Source organism: Rhinatrema bivittatum, chromosome 3, assembly GCF_901001135.1.
Source record: "Rhinatrema bivittatum chromosome 3, aRhiBiv1.1, whole genome shotgun sequence".
Classification (NCBI taxonomy): domain Eukaryota; kingdom Metazoa; phylum Chordata; class Amphibia; order Gymnophiona; family Rhinatrematidae; genus Rhinatrema; species Rhinatrema bivittatum.
The window spans coordinates 216,465,313-216,488,724 of NC_042617.1; the positions used below are offsets into that span (position 1 = coordinate 216,465,313).

General features: G+C 44.1%; 1 protein-coding gene across 1 annotated transcript in view; it reads left to right on the forward strand.

Annotated features, from left to right (window-relative positions):
• The window catches only part of CAPN9 (calpain 9), a 306,745-nt gene that overhangs the window by 209,853 nt on the left and 73,480 nt on the right, over nt 1-23,412 (forward strand). The window contains exon 14 of the mRNA XM_029594190.1: nt 11,132-11,189. Within this exon, the coding sequence (XP_029450050.1) occupies nt 11,132-11,189 (58 nt within the window). The remainder of the gene's footprint in view (nt 1-11,131; nt 11,190-23,412) is intronic.

Below are 23,412 nucleotides of genomic sequence, written 5' to 3' on the forward strand. Positions count from 1 at the left end.
GAGGGAGAGTAAAGGCGGACTGTAGGGAGTCAAAGAACCCTAAAGTGCTTCAGGTAAATGTGAAAAGGCCTGTTGCACCTGAGGCGGCAGGTGAAGCTTCGATTGCTGTCGTTGGTGACTTGGAGATATAGCTGCTGCTAAAATATCTTCCTTTTCCTTTCCCACCTTCTGAGGTTGTGGAAGTAGGTCCTTACTCAATTTCCTTTTTTATGAGAGGTTCCTGTAAGCTTTGGTCTCATTCACAGTATGATCGCCTTGAAGAAAGGTCGGAGTAAACCCGTGAGCCCCAGCACGACCACCGCCTATAAACTCGCTCTTCACCATTACAGGAACTCCACCTTAAGAGCAAAAAGGGATTTCTACGCTCACTAGATCCATGACCTCATCTTCGATGCTAAAGCCCTTTTTGCCAACGTATCCAAATTAACAGAAATCAACATACCTGATATCCCTAGCATCCAAGCACAAGCCAAAGCTGACGAGTTGGCTCTTTTCTTTCAAAACAAAATTGCTAAGCTCCTCACACAGCTGCCTTCCAGCACCTCCTCTCCTTCCAGTGCATATCATCCACCTAACAAAGGCATCTCTTTTGATTCATTTGAACCCATCACCGCCTCAGAGATCCAATTAGTACTAAAGAAAATGAAATCTTCCTCCCATCCTTTTGACAAAATCCCTACTAAACTTCTCCTGCTAATTCCCAATACCATCTCCAATACACTGACTGACATCATAAACTGTTCACTATCTCAGGGAATCTTTCCGGACAACCTTAAATTGGCCTCCCTCAAACCTCTAAAGAAACCAAATCTGGATCCTAAAGATCCTAACAACTTCCGTCCAATTTCCAATCTTCCTTTCATAGCCAAGATCATGGAGAAATTATTTAATGCACAACTTTCTGATTACATCAAAGATCATAAAATTCTGTTCCCTACCCAATACGGGTTCCGTAAAGCATTAAGCACAGAATCCCTACTCATATCCCTAACAGACCACCTCATCATGGGCCTGGATAAAGGTAAATCTTTCCTACTGATTCTCCTTGACCTCTCGGCAGCATTTGACACAGTTAACCATTCCATCCTACTAAACCAGCTGTCGGTCATTGGAATAACAGGAACGTCATTTGCATGGTTCAAAACATTCCTTAGTAACAGAGGCTACAAGGTTAGAATTCACAATAAAGAATCTCTCCGCTATAACTCCTCCCTAGGAGTTCCCCAGGGCTCTTTCCTATCCCCCACACTCTAACATTTACCTTCTTCCTCTGTACCAGCTGTTAACCAAACTGAATCTAAAACACTTCCTATACGCCGACGATGTCCAGATCTTGATCCCCATTAAAGAAACCATCACTAAGACCCTTGAATATTGGGAAAATTGCCTTCGAGAAATCAACAGCCTCCTCGCTAGCTTAAAGCTGATACTAAACTCAGCTAAGAATGAACTCCTTTTTATCTCCCTGGAAAATAGTAACATCACTTCGAGTCCTCCAAATAACCTACTCATCACCCAAGCAAGAGACTTAGGAGTATTAATCGACAATCATCTGAATTTAAAATCATTCATCAACCAAACAACTAAGGACTGCTTTCACAAACTACAGGTACTGAAAAGAATAAAACCTCTCCTTCACTTTCAAGATTTTAGAACGGTTCTACAAGCAATAATCTTCTCGAAGATAGATTATTGCAACTCTATCTTACTAGGTCTCCCTTCATCCTCCACCAAACTGCTTCAGATGGTCCAAAACACAGCTGCCAGAATACTGACAAACATGAGGAGAAGAGACCACATCACTCCCATCCTCAAAATCTTATACTGGCTGCCAATACACTTCAGAATTATTCATAAGTCCATCACCATGATCTATAAAGCCATCCATCACCATGCTCCTCTTAACCTACAAATCCCGCTCAGATGACATTCTTCTGCCAGACCCATTAGAGAAGCTTACAGAGGATCTCTTCATGTACCACATACCAAAACCACACAGCATCTAACATTCAGAGACTGGGCCTTCTCCACAGGAGGACCATCGATATGGAACTCCATTCCACTGGATCTTCGACAGGAGCCCTGCCTCCCAACATTCAGAAAACAGCTTAAGCCTTTCCAGACCCTAACTGAATCACAATCCAACATCATCTTCATTCAGTCACTGCCGATTATTGTAAATAATTACGCCTCATTCTGTTAAATTTCTCTAACTTCTTCTTCCTCTCCCAGTCTTGAACAGCCTTGTTTTATTGTAACTTCATGGTTTCTTTTCACTCGTTCCATGTTCATGTTCATCCACACCCCTTGTTAATTGTAAACCAGCTTGATGTGATTTTTTATCATGAATGCCGGTATAGAAAAACTCTAAATAAATAAATAAATAAATAAATGAGGAGGATCGGAATGGTACTTCCATGCATTCCTCCTCTGATGTTGATACGTCCTGTGTCAACTGCCCCCTTTGCAACGGCGACTGCTGTGACAATTGAGGACTTGAAGTGATTGAATGGGGTCATGTGGGTGCCTTTGAGTGGTTCCCATGACGGTTTTGAGATCTGGGCTTACTATGGTTGCTTGGGAGATTGGTCCTAATCTCCAGTAATTTTTTCGGCATCTCCCGCTCCAAGCTGGGAGTGGAATGCGTCGAATTTCTCTTTGTATGAGGCGACTTCGACCCTTGTTGTGTCGATGGCCTTGTTTTGAATGGAATTTCCGTGTCTTGGGTCGAGTCCTGCGGCATTGGAACTACCTGCGTAGGCCAATGCGTCGAGTCCTTTGCCGAACGCCTTTCATGCATCGACTTCTGCATCGCAGTCTCTGCTTGCGTCGACTTCGGCGCCAGAGTGGAGCCTTGTGCCGGTTGTGCGCCGTGAGTCGATTGCTTTGGGGTTTCGACGCAGTGCATCGACGGATACACCGACCTCGACACAGATTTTGTTGAATTCGGCGCTGACGGCGCATGCTTTGGCACATCAGTTACTCGGGTCGACTCCGACGTTGTCGGCCGGCTATGCGTCTCCACCTGCATCGTCAGTATCGGACGCACTTCTCTATGCTTCGACCCTGATCGGTCCCTAATGGGGTCTGTGATGAGATCTATGGGCTTCTCTGCCTCTGGTGGTCTCTTTGGGCCTGTCCTGCCCTCCAGTCCTGGAGGGGGGTGGCTCCATAGACACAGCTCGTCTTACCTTTGGGCCTTTGGATTTTACTGGCCCCGGGGAAGAATGTGCCTCCGAAGGTGGGGCATAGGAGGCCCGAGCCCGGGCCTTAAGGTCCTCCATCTTCCGAGCCCGTTATCTTTGGGCTCTCTGTGATATTCTCCCGCAATGCTCACGAGTTTGCTGGATGTGGTTAGGTCCTAGGCACCTATAACATTGATCATGTCCATCCGTGATGGACCTGATCTTGCCGCATGAGCAAGGCTTAAAGCCTGAAGACCTCGGTGTCTTTTTTGACATTCTATTTTTTACTTCAAAAAACACTTTCTGAGGAGTGCAAAGCTCTGTGTGCATTCCCGCTTGCGGAAAGAAAAAGACTGAGGAGCTTGCTGTTTCCTGCATAGGAACTCATGCGCAGCTGCACAGAGCAAAGCTCTGTTTCCTTCTTAGGAAGCTCCGCCTTCCGGGCCCTGATTGACAGTTTCCCATGACAGCATGGCTAATTCAGACCTGCTATCAACGGGAAACAAAATTTACATAATAAATATACCACTTGCATTATAAATATACATTAAAATTCAGTCAAATCTAAGTAAACATCTTTTGGAACAAAAATGTTTTCACTCCTTTCCTAAATTTTAATAATTTTTTTTCTAAACAAAAGATCTTAGGGAATATGTTCCATAATACTGGTGCCACATAAGTCATAGCCCGCTTCTGGATAAAATTAGTTTTCAACTCTGATAAAGGGGGGACTCAACCAGTTGTCCAGCCCCCTCAGAACTCAATAACCATCCAAGCTCATACCACCTAAATCTATCCCTCATACAGGATGACCTTGTTGAATAGATTAGTTTATGATTTAAATCCCATAACACTGGCTCCCCTATGAGGAAAGGCTAAAGAGGTTATGGCTGTTTAGGTTGAAGAAGAGACAGCTGAAGGGGGATATGATGGATGTCTAGAAAATCATGAAGACTCGAATAGGTAAATGTGAATCGATTATTTACTCTTTTGGATAATACAAGGACTAGGGGGCACGCCATGAATTTGGCAAGTAGCATATTTAAAATAAATCAGAGAGAATTATTTTTCTCTCAATGCAAAATTAAGCTTTGGAATTCATTGCTAGAGGATGTGGTTAAGGCTGTTAGCATAGCTGGGTTTAAAAAAGGTTCGGACAAGTTCCTGGAGAAGTCCATAAACTGCTATTAATCAATAGGGAATAGCCACTGCTTGTTGCTGGCATTAGTAGCATGGGATCTATTTAATGTTTGAGTAATTGCCAGGTACTTGTAACTTTGATTGGCCACTACTGGAAACAGGATGCTGGGCTTTGTGGACCTTTGGTCTGATCCAGTATAGCATATCTTATGTTCTTATGTTCTTATTTTCTTATACAAGTATGAGAAGGCGTAATATCCAACTATCAAAGGATAAGCAACTTTTCTGCCTGTTTCAGCTTAGCAGTGTACGCCCAGTTTGAATGATTTGAATGCTTGCTTTTAGAGGTAGATTTTAAAAGCCTGCGCAAAAATGGCTACATATGCGCGTAAGTGGGCCGCATAGGAACTATGCAAATTTTAAATAGCAGGGAAGAGCGCGTATTCATTCATGTATGCGTGACCAGAAAAAGTAGGCGGAAAAGGGGCAGGGCATGGGTGTTCCAGAGGCAGGGCCAGCACATAGCCCCTAATTTTCTTCAGCCAACACACATATGTTACACACGTAACTTTCCTACAGCTCCTTAGTAGGCGTCTGGATAACATCGAAAATTCTAACAGGAGTTGATTTGTATACTGCAGTCTCTGCTAGCCGCATTGTACAAATCATTGTACAAACCTTTTCATCATTTATAAGGTCTAAAATTCTTTAATGATACAAATTTTACAATGAATACCTCTGAATGCCTGTAACAATAGCCCCCAAACCCAATCCACCTCCCAAAAACTCACCCCAAATCAAAGTGTCCCCTTACAATGGTCCATATATAGACTGAGCTTTATAAGGAGTCAGTCTCTCGCTCTCTCTCTCTCTCTCTCTCACTCAACCTATGTGTGGTGAGATCAGGGTGCATGTGCATTATTGGTGTAGATTGAGCAAGCTTTCAATCTACACCAATAATCTCCCACTATTCACTTCCTTCCTTAGTTACAAAGACTCCTTTCAGACTATACCGATATAATCACTCCAGCTAGCATTCCTACTTGCAGCTTACCAACTCTCAGTTTGTCTAGTCTAATCCTTATTTAGCTTTTGTTTAGATGATTACATGTCTTACTATTGTTTAGCCTGTTACACAAAAAATATCACTCTATTTATTGTTTGGTTTATTATAATACCGGTTCTCCCAGTTTTAGTTGTTCCAAGTCAAATATTCCTTGTTCTATGTAATAGCATTCTTACATGCATGTTAATGTTAAAATGTAAACCGAATTGATTTGTAGATCTGCTACATGAATTTCGGTATATAAAAATGCTAAATAAATAAATAATAAATGTGTGGCCCTTTTAAAATCTACCCATTATAGCAGCCTTGGGGTACTTTTATACTGATGACATTCAGATTCTTGCTAGTATTAAACTCCCATCCACTGACAATTTCTCAAATTTTAATAATTGTCTTTCAAAAGCTGCTGATTGGTTACATTCCTCCAAGTTGAAGATATATCCTTCAAAATCTGAAGCTAGTTTGTTCACTCATACTTCTTTTTCTTCTGTTCTTCCAGTTGCTATGATGGCAGGTTGTGCTATTCCAATTAAAAATACTGTCACTACATTAGGTATTACTTTTGACAACCAGCTTAATTTCTCTCATCATATAGCCAAGGTTCTTAAGACTGTTTACTTTTTCCTCAGATTTACATGTTGTCTTCAGCCATTTTTGGATAACTCAGATCTAAAAACACTTAGGCCTGGATTTTCTAAGGTCGCAGACCTTAGAAAATCCGGCGATAACGGGGGGTGTGGTGGTGAAGCGGGGGGCGGGCCTGCGAAAGCTGGCAGTGATTGCACCTCCGCGGTGCTATCGCTGCCAGCTTTCACACCCAATAGCACCATCATAAAAGGTGGTGCTATTGGGTGCGAAACTGGCGGCAAAAAGGGCCCTTACCTTTTTGCCGTCAGCGACGTCTTCACAGAGTCAACCCCAGTGCCGCCCCGACTCCTTCTCTTCCGGGGCCGACTCCGCCCTCATTTAGTGATCGCACGCGAAAAGTCACTTTTGAAAATGACCCCCTTAGGCATGACTTTGTTCTTTCCAGGCTTGACCATTACAATGCTTTATTACACGGTCTTTCTACAACTCCACTTAAACTGCAACTAGCACAATACCCTGCTGCTAAAGTCACTTTTCAAAAATCCAAATTTGATCATGTAACTCTTTTGTTGTATCATTTATATTGGCTTCCAGTATCTCTAGGTATACTTCTTAAATTCATAAGCATTACTTTCAAGGCCCTGCATTGTGGCACCCCACCTTATCTTACCTCTGTGATTTCCTCTTACTTTCCTACTCGCCAGTTATGGTCCTTGCAACAAAACCTTCTAGCGCTGCCTTCAAATCTGAAATATTCATCCAGAAAGATCAAGAGCAATCTGCTTCTCTTATTTATCTCCAGATCTTTGGAATTCTCTACCTCTTAATATTCATCTCGAGAAAGAGTTCTTAAAAAGTAGAATAGCACATAAATCTCATCATTTGTACAAGCTTTTCCACATTAAATTAATAATTAAATTAAATTAGCTTCACATTCATGGCGATATTAAGTCGGAGGTCCCAAAAGTTAAAAAAAGTAAAAAAAAATAATAATTTGAAATAGGCCCGCGGCTTGCGGGTTGAAAACCGGACGCTCAATTTTGCCGGCGTCCGGTTTCCGAACCCATGGCTGTCAGCGAGCTCGAGAACCGATGCCGGCAAAATTGAGTGTCGGCTGTCAAACCTGCTGACAGCCGCCGCTCCTGTCCGAAAAGAGGCGCTAGGGACGCGCTAGTGTCCCTAGCGCCGCTTTTTACCACCGGCCCTAATTTAAATAAATTAATTTACTGAATCGCGCGCACAGGAGAATGTCCTCTGCACGCCAGGAGAGCGGGCACTTGCCCGCTCTCCTGCGATTTTTTACTGTATCGGCCCACTACAGGCTACATTCAGCTGCTGGGTTCTGCAGCACTTTGTTGTCCTGGTGATAGTGGGAGAGCTGTTATGTGATGGTCCCAGCCAGTCCCTCTCTCCTTCACAGCTTTTTTTTTTTTAAACTTTATTGGATTCACTGAGACCAAACAATTCAGTTGCTGGTCCCAGGGCAGTGCTGTTTTCAGTCACAGTGCTACCTGCTAGTGCCTGCACAACCCCACTTTTCCTTCATCCATCTCTGAGACTATAGGTAGGCAGTTTCAACCAGATGGAAACAGAACTCTGTTACTGCAGGACTGGGACCGGCAATAGTCTGCTTTTTTTTCTCCCTAGGAAGAGACCTGGAGCTGATAGCACATCCAGTTAGTAAAAAAAAAAAAAAAAAAAAAAGGTGGGAGAGATAAGAAGACAGGCTGAGGCCAGGACACTGCAGCTCTGACTGGAGCATCAAAGAGAGGCAGGCCAAAGGCAGGCAATACTCTGATTGAAAAACAGAGCAGCGTTTAATTTTTTTTCAAATATATGCATCAGGCAAGGGTCATCAAGGTGCTGGCTTACCTGCAACAAGTACCAGCTTGCCTTTGCTCCCTCCAAAATTGAAGCCCAGCAAGTCTGCACACAAAGACAAGGAGGTAACTGCTAGTGCAGTTGAGCCACATGGAAAGCAGAGGATTCTGAGAGGAAATGACACATGACCAACCTGACCGGCCTATTAGGGCATACCTGATCCGCCGATAGGCCAATCTACCCCTGCCTTCTTGTTATGTTTGGCAATCCATTGGGCTGTTCCCATGAACTGCTGCACTCATCTCCCCAGCCAGGCCACCCCTCTCAGCTCCCAACATGACCCGGTGCCTCCAGCTCTCCACGTGGTCGGACGCCATGCTCTGACACGACAGGACACCGCCAGCTCCTCTCACCACAGGACGCTGCTGGGCCCATCCAGCTGCACTTCTCCTTCTGTGCATGCACACCAGACTTCACCCTATTTAAAGGTCCCATGGCAGGAAATTCCTGGCAGCGCTTAAAGATGATGTCACCTACTCAGGCCTATAAAAGACCTTTGCTGCCGCTCCTTCCCTGCCTCAGCAACATGTGGAGAGCTGGAGGCACCGGGTCATGTTGCTTCCCAGAGTCTTGTCTTCATTCCAATCTTATCCAGCATGTCTTCAGTTCTTGTTCAGCTTGTCTTCAGTTTTGGTCCAGTTTGTCTTCACATTGTCTGCTTTTTCTTCTCCTTGCCTGCCTTCCCTGCCTATCTGTTCCCCTCTCTTCCCTCAGATAGATACCTGGTTTGACCTCAGCTTGACCACTGCCTACAACTGACCATTGCCTTTGACCATCACCTGGACCACAGATATGCTTGACCACTGCCTGCCCCTAGCTATTGCCTGGATCTCATACACATCTGATTGCCACCTGCCTATGACCCTAGCAATCCATGGACCTCCCTTCTGCTACCAGCAGAGACCTCACCTAAGTCCTGCCAGCTCCAATACCCAAAGACTCAACCCGAGGGGAGCAAGGGCTGGTATAGGTGAAGCTCCTGTCGAGTCTCTGCTTGCCTGGGTCTGCCTGCTGATGGTGGGAACCTGCAAGGCTCCTCCTTGAAAGTGGCATCAATTCTGCCTTGGCCCAAGTGTCCATAGATACAACATAGACTTAGCTTTTGGGTACTTGCCAGGTTCTTATGGCCTGGATTGGCCACTGTTGGAAACAGGATGCTGAGCTTGATGGACCCTTGGTCTGACCCAATATGGCATTTTCTTATGTTCTTATGTTCTTAACACTCCTGTTCCCCCTTTGTCTCACATCTTTCTCAGCCTTTTATTTCCCCCTGTCTTTAACCCATTCCCAGTTCCCCAATTCTACCCATTCCCAGTTCCCCAATTCTACCCTTCTGCCCCAGTCCTCATCTACATTCCTCTGTCTCTCATCTCCTCTTTATTCCCAGCTCCTTTCCTGTTAGTAATCCTCTCCTCTGCCTTTAGCCCTTTTCTTCTGTCTCTTATCCCTTACTCAGTCTCTCATTACCCCTGTTTCACCACCTCCTCCTCAGCCCTACTTTTCTCTTATCTCCTTCACAGACAATTATCTTCGGCCCCTGCTCCTTTCCACTGCCTCTCACCCATCCTTCCATGTCATTCACAGCTCATTTTATCCCTCCCCACCCTTAAAACACCCTTCTCTTAGTTTCTTCTTACATATATAACTCCCACTCATACCCTTCCAGCCCAACACATCCCAACTCATTCCCCTATTCAATCACCAAGCCCTCACCGTCTTCCCCGTACCTATTCAGTCTCCGAGTCACTGCTTCTCCCCAATCCCAAAGTCCCTACTCCCCTCTCACTCTCCCCTTCAATCCCTATCCACTTTTCCAGTTCCCATTCTCCGTCCAACTGACAACTAATCCAGGTCTCCATTTTCCCACCAATCCTCACTCAATTTCCAAGTAAACATCGAGTCCCCACTCTCCATCAGTATCCTCATTTCTCTCCCGAATCCCTGAGCATCCACTTCTCCAAATCCCTGAGACCCCAATCTCCCCAGGATTTTCCACTCCTCTGCTCCCAGATCTCTAAAACCCCCAATTATCTCGCCATCCACAATATCTGAAGCACCATATATCTCTGGAGTTTCCACATCCTCCTACCTTCCAGTGTTTAAGCCTGGTATTCCCCCCTAAACTCCCCCTTCCGTGATCCTGTGCCAGAATTTAGAGCATGTAATGCTACAAGTCCTCTAGCATCCAATGCTGCTCCTTCCCTTCCAGCACAGTTTGATTTTTGCTTGAACTGAGTTACGCTTTGTATCTATGGATCTCGGCATGGTTCAAACAAATCATTGAACCACACGTGAGTAGGAGGAGCAGCACCAGCTACTAGAGGACTTAGAGTTTTGTGACACGTCATCCTCTGGCTCCTCCTCAGCAAGCCCCTGTGCTTCCTGCAAATGCCAAAGTCATCTCTTCCCACGGTCTGTGACATTGAGCGCTTCTCGCTCTTTAGGACCCTGCTTCTCTGGCTCCATCACTTAGGGTGGTTTTGACTTGGCTGGTACATGTAGTGTGGCAGCTTACTCCACAGTGGCTCAGCTGCACTGTGGTGGCATCTTCCATTTTTTCATGATGCCACCACACCGGCCGACCATAAATGCTGCTTACCCTTTGGTTGGCTGCCCCATGCAGTTCCACAGTGTGCACACCCAGTTATGTCAGGCTAGGGGACGAAGGAAATCAGTCCTTGAATTGGCAGCTATAACTTTTCTATGCTCTCTCTTTCTAGGGGAAACTTAACCTTACTCCCTAACTTCTGGGAAGTTAGAGCAGTGAAGAACTCCTGAGTAAATTTTCCAGCTCCAGGGATCTGGCAGAAGAGTAAATAAAGCCAGCCAAATGACTTCAAAAAAATTCCTTAAACCTGAAACACAAAAATAATGATGAGAAGCAGTATTTGGTACAGCTGTTTATTTCTACACATGGTAGATTTGAAACAGTTTTGAAGTGCTGAAAGTTCTTTTGAGTTTATGCGGCTGTCCAGATCTGACCTGCTCACACTTTTTTTTTCAGGTTGGTGGTGCAGGTGCACTGATATGCACTAATGACTACAGAGCTAAGTCAACTATCCAAGCTGAAGAGCCCTAACCTGTTTAGCCTTTCTTCATAAGGGAGCTAATTCAACCTCCTAATCATTTTTATTGTCCTTTTCTGAACGTTTTACAGTTCTGCAGTTGGAGTGGTACAGCATTCACGTTTGGCAGAATATCAATTTTGTTGTATGCTTTTGCCTTTATATGAGAAGAACAGGATTTAATCAAAGTACCTGTTCATTTGCAGGACATGGAGATTAATGCAGAAGAGCTACAATATGTCCTCAATGCTGTTTTACAACGAAGTAAGTATAAAAATTATTTTGACACAGATCAGTGTTTGACATGTGAGGAAGGCAATTGGATCCCAGGTGTGGCAGGTAATGTCTAGCATACTACAATAAAGCAGTCAGTTGAAAGGCTGAATTAAATACAGTGTCCATTAAATTTATTATCCTTTTCCTAGCTGTTTGGATGTCATGTTATGATCTAGAGCAGTGTTTCCTGACCCATTCCTCGAGGCACATCTAACCATTCTGGTTTTATTTTTTTTAATAGCCATGATGAATATGCACGAGATAGATTTGGGTATATTGGGCCGGATTTTAAAAGGGGTACGCACGTAACCCTTTTAAAACGCCCCTGTGCGCCGAGCCTAGTTTGCATAGGCTCGGTGGCGCATGCAAGCCTCGGGACGCGTGTAAGTCCCGGGGCTTGCAAAAAGGGGTGATCGGGGGCGTGGCCAGGGGGCGTGATGTTGGCTTGGGGGCATGTTCGGGGCGTGGCCGAGTTCCCCGACACAGTGGCCTGTGTCGGGGCCTGCCGCGCCAGCAGACAGCTGGCGCGCGTAAGTTACTACTGCCCGGAGGCAGGTGTAACTTTTCGAATAAAGGTGGGGGGGGTTTAGATACAGCCGGGGGGGGGGGGGGGGGGGGGGGGTTAGGTAGGGGAAGGGAACGGGCAATGCGCACAGGGCTCAGCACGTGCAAGGTGCACAAATGTGCACCCCCTTGCGCGCGCCGACCCCGGATTTTATAAGATACGCGCGGCTACGCACTTGGTGTGTGAACAAAAGTACGCGTGCGCGTAGATTTATAAAATCTACCCCACTGTGTATACAAATATATATTCATGCATATGGATATCCTGAAGATTAGAAAATCAGTGTGCCTTCATGATGGGGTTGGGAACCACTGTTCTAGAACAGCGGTTTTCAAACTTGAATCGCAATCCTGTACTGGGTTGTGGCATGCCAGTGACTAGGCCTCAGCCCCATTCCCAGTAATCCAGCACTATACAGCAAAAAAGGGACTTAACTGCGTGGTGCCTGTATTCTCTGGCTTCTTGGCCCTCATCATGAAAATAATCCTGAGAATATGGGTTTTGTGTGGCTAAGACTTCTTTAGAGCATACACACTAACTATATTCTTAGCATTGTTCTCAAGATGAGAGCCAAGAAGACCGAGAGTACAGGTGACATGCAGATCAAAGTGACTGTCATGCAGAGCAGGAGCATTGGTGACAGTGAGTGATGGGGACTGAGTGAAGAGGGTGGCTGAGGATGAGTAGTGTGGGCTAGGGGTGAGGAGAAGCGAGAATGAGCAATGGGGTCTGGGGAGGAAGGGTGTGAGTAAAGTGAGAAGGGGATGGGTTGAAATTAAGTAGTGGATGCTTTGGAGATAAAATTAAGCAGTGGCTGCTGGTGGGGGAAGGTGGAAAATGAGCAGTGGGGTTGGTGAATGCATGCGGCATTCACATGTTGGGTAGGGGGATTCCTCTGGGTCCCAAAAAAAGAAAATGTTTTCTTCTACTGGGAGCTCTGGAGAAAAGTTTACAAACTGATGTTCTAGAAGACAGAAAATCCCCTGGTAGTCAATCTTATGGTCATGAAAAAGAAAGTCATTTTCATATTTTCTAGTTGAACAATGTCAGCATTAGCACCCAATCAGCTGGTCATTATTAGATTTACCAAATAACCTTAAATCCTTTTCACCACCAAGAAAGAATGCCCAATGAAATGACTGCTGATGTAGTTACAAATAGAATCTCCTCCTTCTCAGGATTACAGTCACATTAAAGTCAGAAAAAATATATCTTTTTATTTTTCTGCTAGCATAAATTTCATGTTCATTTAGGGGCGGATTTTAAAAGCCCTGCTCGCGTAAATCCGCCCGGATTTACGCGAGCAGGGCCTTGCGCGCCGGCGCGCCTATTTTCCATAGGCCTGCCGGCGCACGCAGAGCCCCGGGACTCGCGTAAGTCCCGGGGTTTTTTGTCGGGGGCATCTCGGGAGCGGGGCCGATCGACGCGGCGTTTTGGGGACGGGACGCAGCGTTTCAGGGGCGGGCCTGGGGGCGTGGTTTCGGCCCGGGCGGTCCGGGGCGTGGCCGCGCCCTCCGGAACCGCCCCCAGGTTGCGTCTCGGCACGCTAGCGGCCCACTGACGTGCGGGGATTTACTTCTCCCTCCGAGAGGCGGAAATCCCCGGACAAAGGTAGGGGGGGTTTAGATAGGGCCGGGGGGGGGGTGGGTTAGATAGAGGAAGGGAGGGGAAGGGGAGGGGAGGGCGAAAGCGAGTTCCCTCCGAGGCCGCTCCGATTTCGGAACAGCCTTGGAGGGAATGGAGGCAGGCTGCGCGGCTACGCGCGTATCTACTAAAATCCAGCGTACTTTTGTTTGCGACTGGTGCGCCAACAAAAGTACGCGAACGCGCATTTTTTGTAAATCTACCCCTTAGTATGGCAAAGAATTCTTTCAGCTTATGCTTAAAATATGTAGTAAAGTAACATACTGAAGTTTTTGAGCATTTCTAAAGCACATTCATATAGGAGGTCATTTTCAAATAATTACATGCATAAATGTCAGCATATGTGCATGTGAGAAAGTTGTGCTCGGACAATCACTATTTTATGAATGTCGAAAGTGCATGTATATTTTATGTTTTGTGAGCCCATATATGTGCATACAAATGGGGCAGTCTGGGGCATTCCAGGGCGGGGCCAAAATTTTGTGTGTAACTTGCTATTTTAAAAGACATGCACATGCATTTGGTAACCTGTGTAATTAAATACCTACTAATTATCTTGCTTAATTGATAACAGATTTGTTTATTATGTATTATTGGCTAGATGGGAGGTCTGGGTGAACTGGGGGGACTTCAGGTGAAGAAGCAAGAAGGTCTTGGACAAACTAGTATAGTAATTGGTAAACTGGTTACTTTCAGTTATGCATGCATGTTTTAAAATATGTTGTCTTATGCACAAAAATCAAGTTTTATGCTAGTAAGTCCTACTTTATTTTCACATGTGAAATATATGCACATGTATTTTTAAAATAGATAGGAAAGGTATGCATGTTCAGTGCATTGAAATACTCACTTTCAATGTATTACATGTATTCATGTTTAAGCATAAGGATATGCATAGGACCTGATTTTCAAAAGCATTTCAGAAAGAGCCAAAAAAACCTTTTTATTTTGGCTGGCTTTCCTTTGATAGGGGCTATGCTTTCTGAGTCTCTGAAAAATCTTCAGAGAGCTAGCCATGTTAGTCTGGTGTAGCAAAAATGACAGGAATTGAGTGGCGCCATATAGACTAATCAATTAATTTTTTTATTTTATTTATTTTTTGTATACCGACATTCGATCGAGATATCACATCGGTTCACATATAAACTGAACAGTAAATAAGGCATGGGCTGCTTATTTTTACAGTATAACTTAGAACGGTTAACATTTTACAATATGCTTTGGAACATTTAACTATTTACAGTGTAATTTAGAACATACATTATTAAAGCTTGAGCTTTTCAGGAGAGAGTTGCATCTGACGAAGCATTATTGGTTAGTCTATAAGGATCCACTCGATTCCTGTCATTTTTGAACCTCTGAACTTATTATACTGTACCTTCACCTGACTCTTAATATACTATATTCTTGATGCTAGTGTTTTATCTATCATCTCTTTTGTTGTTTTGCTATTTATAGGAATGTTTTTATTGTTCACAGCTCTAAGCTTCTGCCCAAAGCGGTATATAAATATTTAAAATAAACAAATAAATAAAACTGGGTTTTACATGTGTAAATGCACTTTACCCATGCAACGGGCCAATACAGAAAACTTTGTGGGAGAGCGGGCGAGCACCCGCTCTCCTGGGCACGCGATCCAGTAAATAAATTTATGTAAATGAGGGCCCTCGGTAAAAGGAGGCGCTAGGGACACTAGTGGGTCCCTAGCGCCTCCTTTTTGACAGAAGTGGTGGCTGTCAGCAGGTTTGACAGCCATCAGCGGGTTCTCGAACCCGCTGACAGCCACGGGTTCGGAAAAGGGACGCCAGCTAAATTGAGCGTCCATCTTCCAACCTGGGGCCTCCGACTTAATATCGCTATGATACTAAGTCGGAGGGTGTACAGAAAAGCAGTTTTTTCTGCTTTTCTGTAGACTTTCCCCGGTGCCGGCCGAAATTAATGCCAGCCTTTGCCAGGCATTAATTTCTGAAAGTAAAATGTGCGGCTTGGCTGAGAAAGGTGCAGCTGCAAAGGTTAAAAGTGTACAACAGGCATGGGCATTGTTTAAAAATACAATCTTAGAAGCGCAGTCTAGATGTTTTCCACTCAGTAAGAAAGGTGGAAAGAAGGCAAAACGATCACCGGCATGGTTAAAAGGTGAGGTAAAAGAGGCTATTTTAGCCAAAAAAAGATCCTTCAAAAATTGGAAGAAGGATCCATTTGAAGAAAATAGGAAAAAGCATAAGCATTGTCAAGTTAAGTGTAAAGTATTGATAAGGCAGGCTAAGAGAGAATTTGAAATGAAGTTGGCCATAGAGGCAAAACTCATAATAAAAACTTTTAAAAATATATCCAAAGCAAGAAACCTGTGTGTGAGTGGATTGGACTGTTAGATGACCGAGGGGTTAAAGGGGCTCTTAGGGAAGATAAGGCCATTGCAGAAAGATAAATGAATTCTTTGCTTCTCTGTTTACTAATCAAGATGTTAGGTTCTAGAGAGGGTTTTCAAGGGTGATGAGGCAGATGAACTGAACCAAATCACTGTGAAATTGGAAGATGTAGTAGGCCAGATTGACAAACTAAAGAGTAGCAAATCACCTGGACCAGATGGTATACACCCCAGGGTTATGAAGGAACTAAAAATGAAATTTCAGATCTATTAGTTAAAATTTGTAACCTAACATTAAAATCATTCATTGTATCTGAAGACTAGAAGATGGCCAATGTAACCCCAATATTTAAAAAAGGCTCCAGGGACAATCTGGAAAACTATAGACCAGTGAGCTTGATTTCAGTGCTGGGAAAAATAATCGAAACTTTTCTAAAGATCAAAATCACAGAGCATATAGAAAGACATGGTTTAATGGAACACAGTCAGCATCAATTTACCCTAGGGAAGTCTTGTCTCACAAATCTGCTTCATTTTTTTGAAGCGGTTAATAAACATGCAGATATAGGTGAACCTGTAGATGTAGTGTATTTGTCAAATGCCTTCTGAAAATCCAAAATCCCTCAAGAGAGGGTTCTAAGGTAACCAAAAGGTCATGGGATAGGAGGCGATGTCCTTTCATGGATTACAAACTGGTTAAAAGACAGGAAACAGAGAGTAGGATTAAATGGTCAATTTTCTCAGTGGAAAAAGGTAAACAGTGTAGTGCCTCAGGGATTTGTACTTGGACCAGTGCTTTTCAATATATTTATTATTTATAAATGATCTGGTTAGGAATATAATGAGTGAGATATTCAAATTTGCAGATGATAAAAAATGATTGAGTAGTTACATCACAAGTGGATTGTGATAAATTGCAAGAGGACCTTGTGAGACTGGAAGACTGGGCATCCAAATGGCAGGTGAAATTTAATGTGGATAAATGCAAGGTGATGATATATGCAAAAATAACCCATGCTATAGTTACACGATGTTAGGTTCCATATTAGGAGCTACCACCCAGGTAAAAGATCTAGGCATCATAGTGGATAATACATTGAAATCATCCGCTTAGTGTGCTATGGCAGTCAAAAAAGCAAACAGAAATTATTAGGAAGGGGATGGTGAATAAAATGGAAAATGTCATAATGCCTCTGTATCGCTCCATGGTAAGACCGCACCTTGAGTACTATGTACAATTCTGGTTGCCACATCTCAGAAAATATATGGTTGCACTGGAGAAGGTACAGAGAAGGGCAACTAAAATGATAAAGGGGATGGAACAGCTCCCCTATGAGGAAAGGCTAAAGAGGTTAGGGCTGTTCAGCTTGGAGAAGAGATGGCTTAGGAAGATATGATAGAGGTCTTTAAAATCATGAGAAGTCTAGAATGTATAAATGTGAATTGATTATTTACTCTTTCGAATAATAGAAGGACTAGGGGGCATTCCATGAAGTTAGCAAGTAGCACATTTAAGACTAATTGGAGAAAATTCAGTTTCACTCAATGCACAGTTAAGATCTAGAATTTGTTGCCAGAAGATGTCATTAGTGCAGTTAGTGTAGCTGCGTTTTAAAAAGGTTTGGATAAGTTCTTGGAAGGAGAAGTCCATTAACTGCTATTAATCAAGTTGACTTAGGGAATAGCCACTGCTGTTACTAGCATCAGTAGCATGGGATCTACTTAGTGTTTGGGTACTTGCCAGGTATTTGTAGCCTGAATTGGCCACTGTTGGAAACAGGATGCTGGGCTTGATGGACCCTTGGTCTGACCCAGTATGGCAATTTCTTATGTTATTATGTTCTTATGATTAGAGATCCCTCAGGTTGTTTTTTTTTTTTAATTTTGGAGGCAAAGCTATATAATCAACTTATTGTTGCCATGAGGGCTGAGGTCTGGAAAGAGGCTTTTAAGAGCAGGGCAGGACTGCAAAGCAGGAGCTGGTTTTATCTTTTGCCTAGCCAGCCCCTACCCCACAGGTAAGGTCTTTGGTTCTGGGGGAGCAGCAAGACTTGGCTATGACAGCTGGACATCACAGTTGGAAGCCAAGGTAGTCTTCTGCCTAGCCAGCCCCTTCCCTCGCAGGTTGAACCTTTGGGTTCTGGGGGCCAGTATGGCTTAACTGGACAGTCTGGACAAACTGAAGAAGCTGGAGAAGCTGGACAAGGTAGGCAGGTTAGACAAGCTGGTCAAGGCAGGGCAGACACAGGCTGGACAAAAGCAGAGGTCTGGGTATTGGTACAGGGATGAAGCTTGGAAATGGATACTGGAACAGACTAAGGACTGGATACTAGAACAGGGAAAGAGCTGAGGACTGGATACTGGGACAGGAGGGTGGCAGGATACTGGACAAAGGCTGGAACTGGATACAGACACAGGCTTGGATACTGAGCAGTGACTGAGCTGGATACTGACCTAGGCTTAGGCAAAGCAAAGCAGGAAATGGATGCTGGGGACTGGACGGGGCAGGACCTGACAAGGACAGGACTAAACAAGATAGACTATGGCAGGACAGACAAAGCAGACAAGGGTAGGAGTAGACAAGAACCACACAGAATACTGCAGCTCGAAGGCAGCAACACAGAAGGCCCAAAGGCCACTGAGAATACGTCCCAGAGGCTACTAAGCAAGGAGAGCCCTGAGTAAGCCAAAGAGAAAGGCCTAAAGTAAGAACAAGCCCAGAGGTTACAAGGTAAGGCAAGGCCTGAGTAGGCCACAGGGCAAGGTGCAAGAAGGCCCGGAGGCCACAAGGCAAGATAAGACATAGATAGGCCACAAGGCAAGGAGCAAGATACAATAAGGCTCGGAGGCCACAAGACATAGAGCAAGGTAAGAGAGGTGAGGTCAGAGAGCCAAGACTGACTCCATGAAATGGCATCTATGTTCTGGTAAGGCAGGGTTAAATGGGGCTGGAGCTTGGGTGTGGCTCGAGCAGCAAGCAGAGCTTGGCAAGGCTGTAGGTGAAGCTTTCTGAGGACCTCTGGTGGACAGGAGACTGCACCACAGGTGGCCAGTGAGGAGATGGCTTCAGTAGCCTAGAATAGAGCTCACCGAAGGCCTCTGCTGGTGGGGAGGTATCATAGCGGAGTGGATCAGGGCATGCTGAGGCTGCATGGCAAGCAAAACTGTGACAATTGTTTTGTGCAATGTTTATGCTCCCAATGCATATAATCACTCATTTTTTGCTGATACTGTTAGCAGTTTGCTCCAAAATGATCCCAACTTGATTTTCCTTGAATGGGATTTTAATTGTGTGCATAATCCTGAGTTGGACAAATCATCTAGTCCACCCAATGAGAGAATCTTTTGCAAGAAGAGTGATCCCTTTTATATTAGATTCCCTTCAGTTGATGGATGCTTGGAGGCTTCTATACCCATTTGAAAGGGATTTTTCTCATTTATCCAGGGCCCATTTCTCTCTCTCTCAAATTGATTACATACTGTTACCATCAAGGTGTTTTTCTAAAATTTTAGAAACTGGTGTAGACCAGATAGTAATATCTGATCATGCACCCATTTGGATATGTGTGACCTAGGGGTCTAGGCCCCAGACAGCATAGGCATTGGCACTTTCCTCCCTATTTAATAAGAGATAACAATTTCCAGAGTTTCTTAGGACTAACCTCTGGACTAACCAAGGGCATCTAGAGGATCCAATACTTTTTGGGGAAACAATCAAGATAGCATAAGGAGTGAGATTTTAGCGTATTTCATTAAAAAAAGAAAGACCTGGACACCACCATCTGAAATTAAAAAAGCAACTTGATAAGGACAAATGCCATTTGGTGCTATTTATTCTTTGATCCATCAGAAGGCTTTCAAAAAATGCATGGTATTATAGATATAAATTATATCTATTTGGTATATCAATTTGGAGAAAAACAGGGGAAATTGATGTCCTACCTTATTAGAAACAGAAGTGGTCCCAAGCATATTTCATCATTAAAAAACTGGAGGGGGATGAGGGGCAGCAACTGTGCAATTCTAGCCAAGAAATCATCCACATACTGGAAGAATTTTATAAGGAACTATATGCAGTCCAAAGAAGTGATTTGGAGTATTGTGATACCTTTATGAAGCAGGTGAATTTTCCAAAATTCTCCCAAGAGCATCAAGCAAAGTTGAAATTACCCCTAACATGTGAAGAGATAACAATGGGTATATTAAAGGCTAAGTCCAGTAAAACCCCAGGACCAGATGGATTCAACGCAGAATTTTACCAGTTTTTAGCAGATAAGATAGTCATGCTCTTGTCTTCATATTTTGATGCTTTGATACAGAGTGATTCTCTTCTAATTCAAATGAAGCTGTGATTCCTAAACCAGGGAGGGAACCCGCATTGGTGGGATCTTACTGGCCAATATCATTAATCAATTTTGAAGTGAAACTCTTTGTGAAGCTGTGGACTGATAGATTGGTAAACATTCTTCCAAACTACATATCAGAAGGTCATGTGGTGTTTGTGTGGGACATGTTCTCAACTACCAATATCTGGAATATATTGGCAGCTATGGAGATGAATAGAAGGCATGGAATTCCTTCATTGATGATCAGTTTTGATCCTGGAAAGGCCTTTAACCAGATGGAATGGAAATATTTATTTCATGTGGTAGAGTTGATGGAAGGTAACGTTATTCAAATGTTACACTATTTCTATTTATATCCCTCTGCTATGGTAGTAGCCATTGTTCAAAGGTCTAATGTGTTCCCATGGTCTAGAAGTATTAGGCAAGGCTGTTCATTATCCCCTTTGCTGTTTATAATATTCATTAGAACCCCTACTGTGCTTTATTGAAGATGATGCACAAATTAAAGACATTCAACTTGGTTTGGAGAATTGGAAGATAGCAGCATTTGCAAATGATCTCTTGGTCTATCTTACAGATCCTAAAACTTCTTTGGATCACTTACTGGACATTTTCAATTAATTTGGGCAATTTTCAAGTTACAAATTAAATACAAATAAGTCCAGGGTGGAACCAGGTTACTAGTTCTATCCTTTAAAAAGGAGATACAGCAGCTTTTAAACTAGAACATAAAGAAAGCCAACAGGTGCTCAGAAGCACATGGTTTAGAGGGAGGTATCTTCAAAGGATATTACTGAAACAAGAGAATTAGGGCATCCCAACAGAGAGATTCTTATAAAAGCAAAGGTAGTCCATGTAAGGAAATAATTACCTGAGCTAAAGGATTCTAAATTATCCCTATCAACTAAAAAGCAGATTGTTAATGTAAACAAAAAACACACCTTGAAATGTCTGTATGCCAATGCCAGAAGTCTAAGAAGTAAGATGGGAAAGTTAGAGTGTATAGCAGTGAATGATGAGATAGACATAACTGATATCTCACAGACCTGGTGGAAGGAGGATAACCAATGGGCTATACCAGGGTACAAATTATATTACAATGATAGAGAGGTCTAGAAAGAGGCTTTTAGGAGCAAGACAGTGTAGGGGATGGCTTAGAGTCCAACAGGATAAAGATCATACAAGAGACTAAGGGGCAGATTTTCAAAGGGTTACGTGCGTAATATACGCACATAACCCCCGAAAAGCTGCCCCAAGCTGCCCCTGTGCGCGCCAAGCCTATCTTGCATAGGCTCGGCGGCGCGCACAAGCCCCGGGATGCGCATATGTCCCTGGGCTTCAAAAAAAGGGCGGGTCTGGGGGCGTGGTGGGGGTCCGGGGTGGTCCAGGGCGGGACCGAGGCCTCCTTCGATGCGGCCGTACCGAGGAATGGCGCACCGGCAGCTGGCCAGCTTGCGCAAGTTACACCTGCCTGGAGGCAGGCGTAACTTCTGCAACAAAGGTCAGGATGGGGGTTTAGGTAGGTAGGGCTGGGGGCGGGTTAGGTAGGGGAAGGGAGGGGAAGGTGCGGGGTGGCGGAGGGAACTGGGAAAGCCATCGGGGCTCCCTTAGGTCTCGGCGCACGCAAGGTGCACAAGTGTGCACCCCCTTGCGCGCGCCGACCCCGGATTTTATAACATGCATGCACGTTATAAAATTGGGCTTAGATTTGTTCACGCCAGGTTGCGCAAACAAATCTATGCCCGTGCGTATCTTTTAAGATCTGGCCCTAAATGCACAGTAGATTCTTTTTGGGTAGAAATTCCATATGTGTTGAGTAAGAGTATAGCGATAGGAGTTTACTAACGTCCACCTGGCCAAAATGATGAGACAGCTGATGAAATGCTAAGAGAAATCAGGGAAGCTAACCCACCTTATACTAGTACTAAGCTAACCCACCTTATACTAGTGCGAGACAGGTCCATTTCGATTGCTGGTCCCTGTATCTGGAACACAATGTCGGTCGCATTGCGTCTAGAATCAGAGTTTAAAGCTTTTAAGAACGCATTGAAGACATGGCTCTTTGGGCAGGCCTATGCAGAGCATCTAGAGAAAAGGAATAGCTAGTATGGGGAAATGCAATTTTATTTTCTTTTACTTTGTTTTATTAATTAATTTTATTTTATATTAGAAACATTAAAGTATTTTAACTATCATTTTATTTTGACTATTGTTTTATGATCTTTGTATGATGTAAACGGTCGTGATGTGTTCCACGAATGATGGTATACAAAACCCTTAAATAAATAAAATAAATAAATTTAGCAGTGTAGTAATAATGGGAGATTTCAATTACCCTGATATTGACTGGGTAAATGTAACAGCAGGACATGCTAGAGAGGTAAAGTTCCTGGATGGAAAAAATGAATGCTTCATGGAGCAATTGGTTCAGGAACTAATGAGAGAGAGCTATTTTAGATCTAATTCTTAGTGGAACGCAGGATTTGGTGAGAGAGGTAATGGTGCTGGGGCTGCTTGGCAATAGTGATCATAACATGATCAAATTTGAACTAATTACTAGAGATGTGCATCGTTTTTCGCCCGAATTAGGAAATTGCACGAAATTTCCTAATTCGTTGCGGTTTCGGAGGTCCCGAAACCCGAAATGAAATTTCCCCGAATTTCGGGGAAATTTCGTTTTTCGGTTTTGCCTGCGGAGAGGGGCACAATTTTTTTTTTTAAATTAAAAAAACCACCCCAAACCACCCCAAACATTTAAATTAACTATTATACACCACCCCCCCCCCCATCCCGATCCCTCCCCAAGACTTACGAAGATCCCTGGTGGTCCAGCGGGGGAGTCCAGCGGGGGGGTCCAGCGGGGGAGTCAGGAGGGGGCTCCTGACTCCCCCAAGGCTTGCCAATAATCCCTGGGGGTCCAGCAGGGGTCCGGGAGCGATTTCGTTGTCGGCTGCCAGTAACCAAAATGGCGCCGATAGCCTTTGCCCATACTATGTCACAGAGGCTTTCGGCGCCATTGGTCAGCTCCTGTCACATGATAGGAGCACAAGATGGCGCCGATGGCCATGTGACAGGGGCTGACCAATAGCGCCGAAAGCCCCTGTGACATGGTAGTTCAGGCTATTCGGCACCATTTTGAGGCGCACGGCTTGCAGTACCGGGCACGGAGGGCAAATGGAACCCGGGACCCCGCTGGACCACCAGGGATCTTCGTAAGTCTTGGGGAGGGATCGGGATGGGGGGGGGGGGTTGTATATATATACGAAAATGCTTCTAAATGTTTTTAAA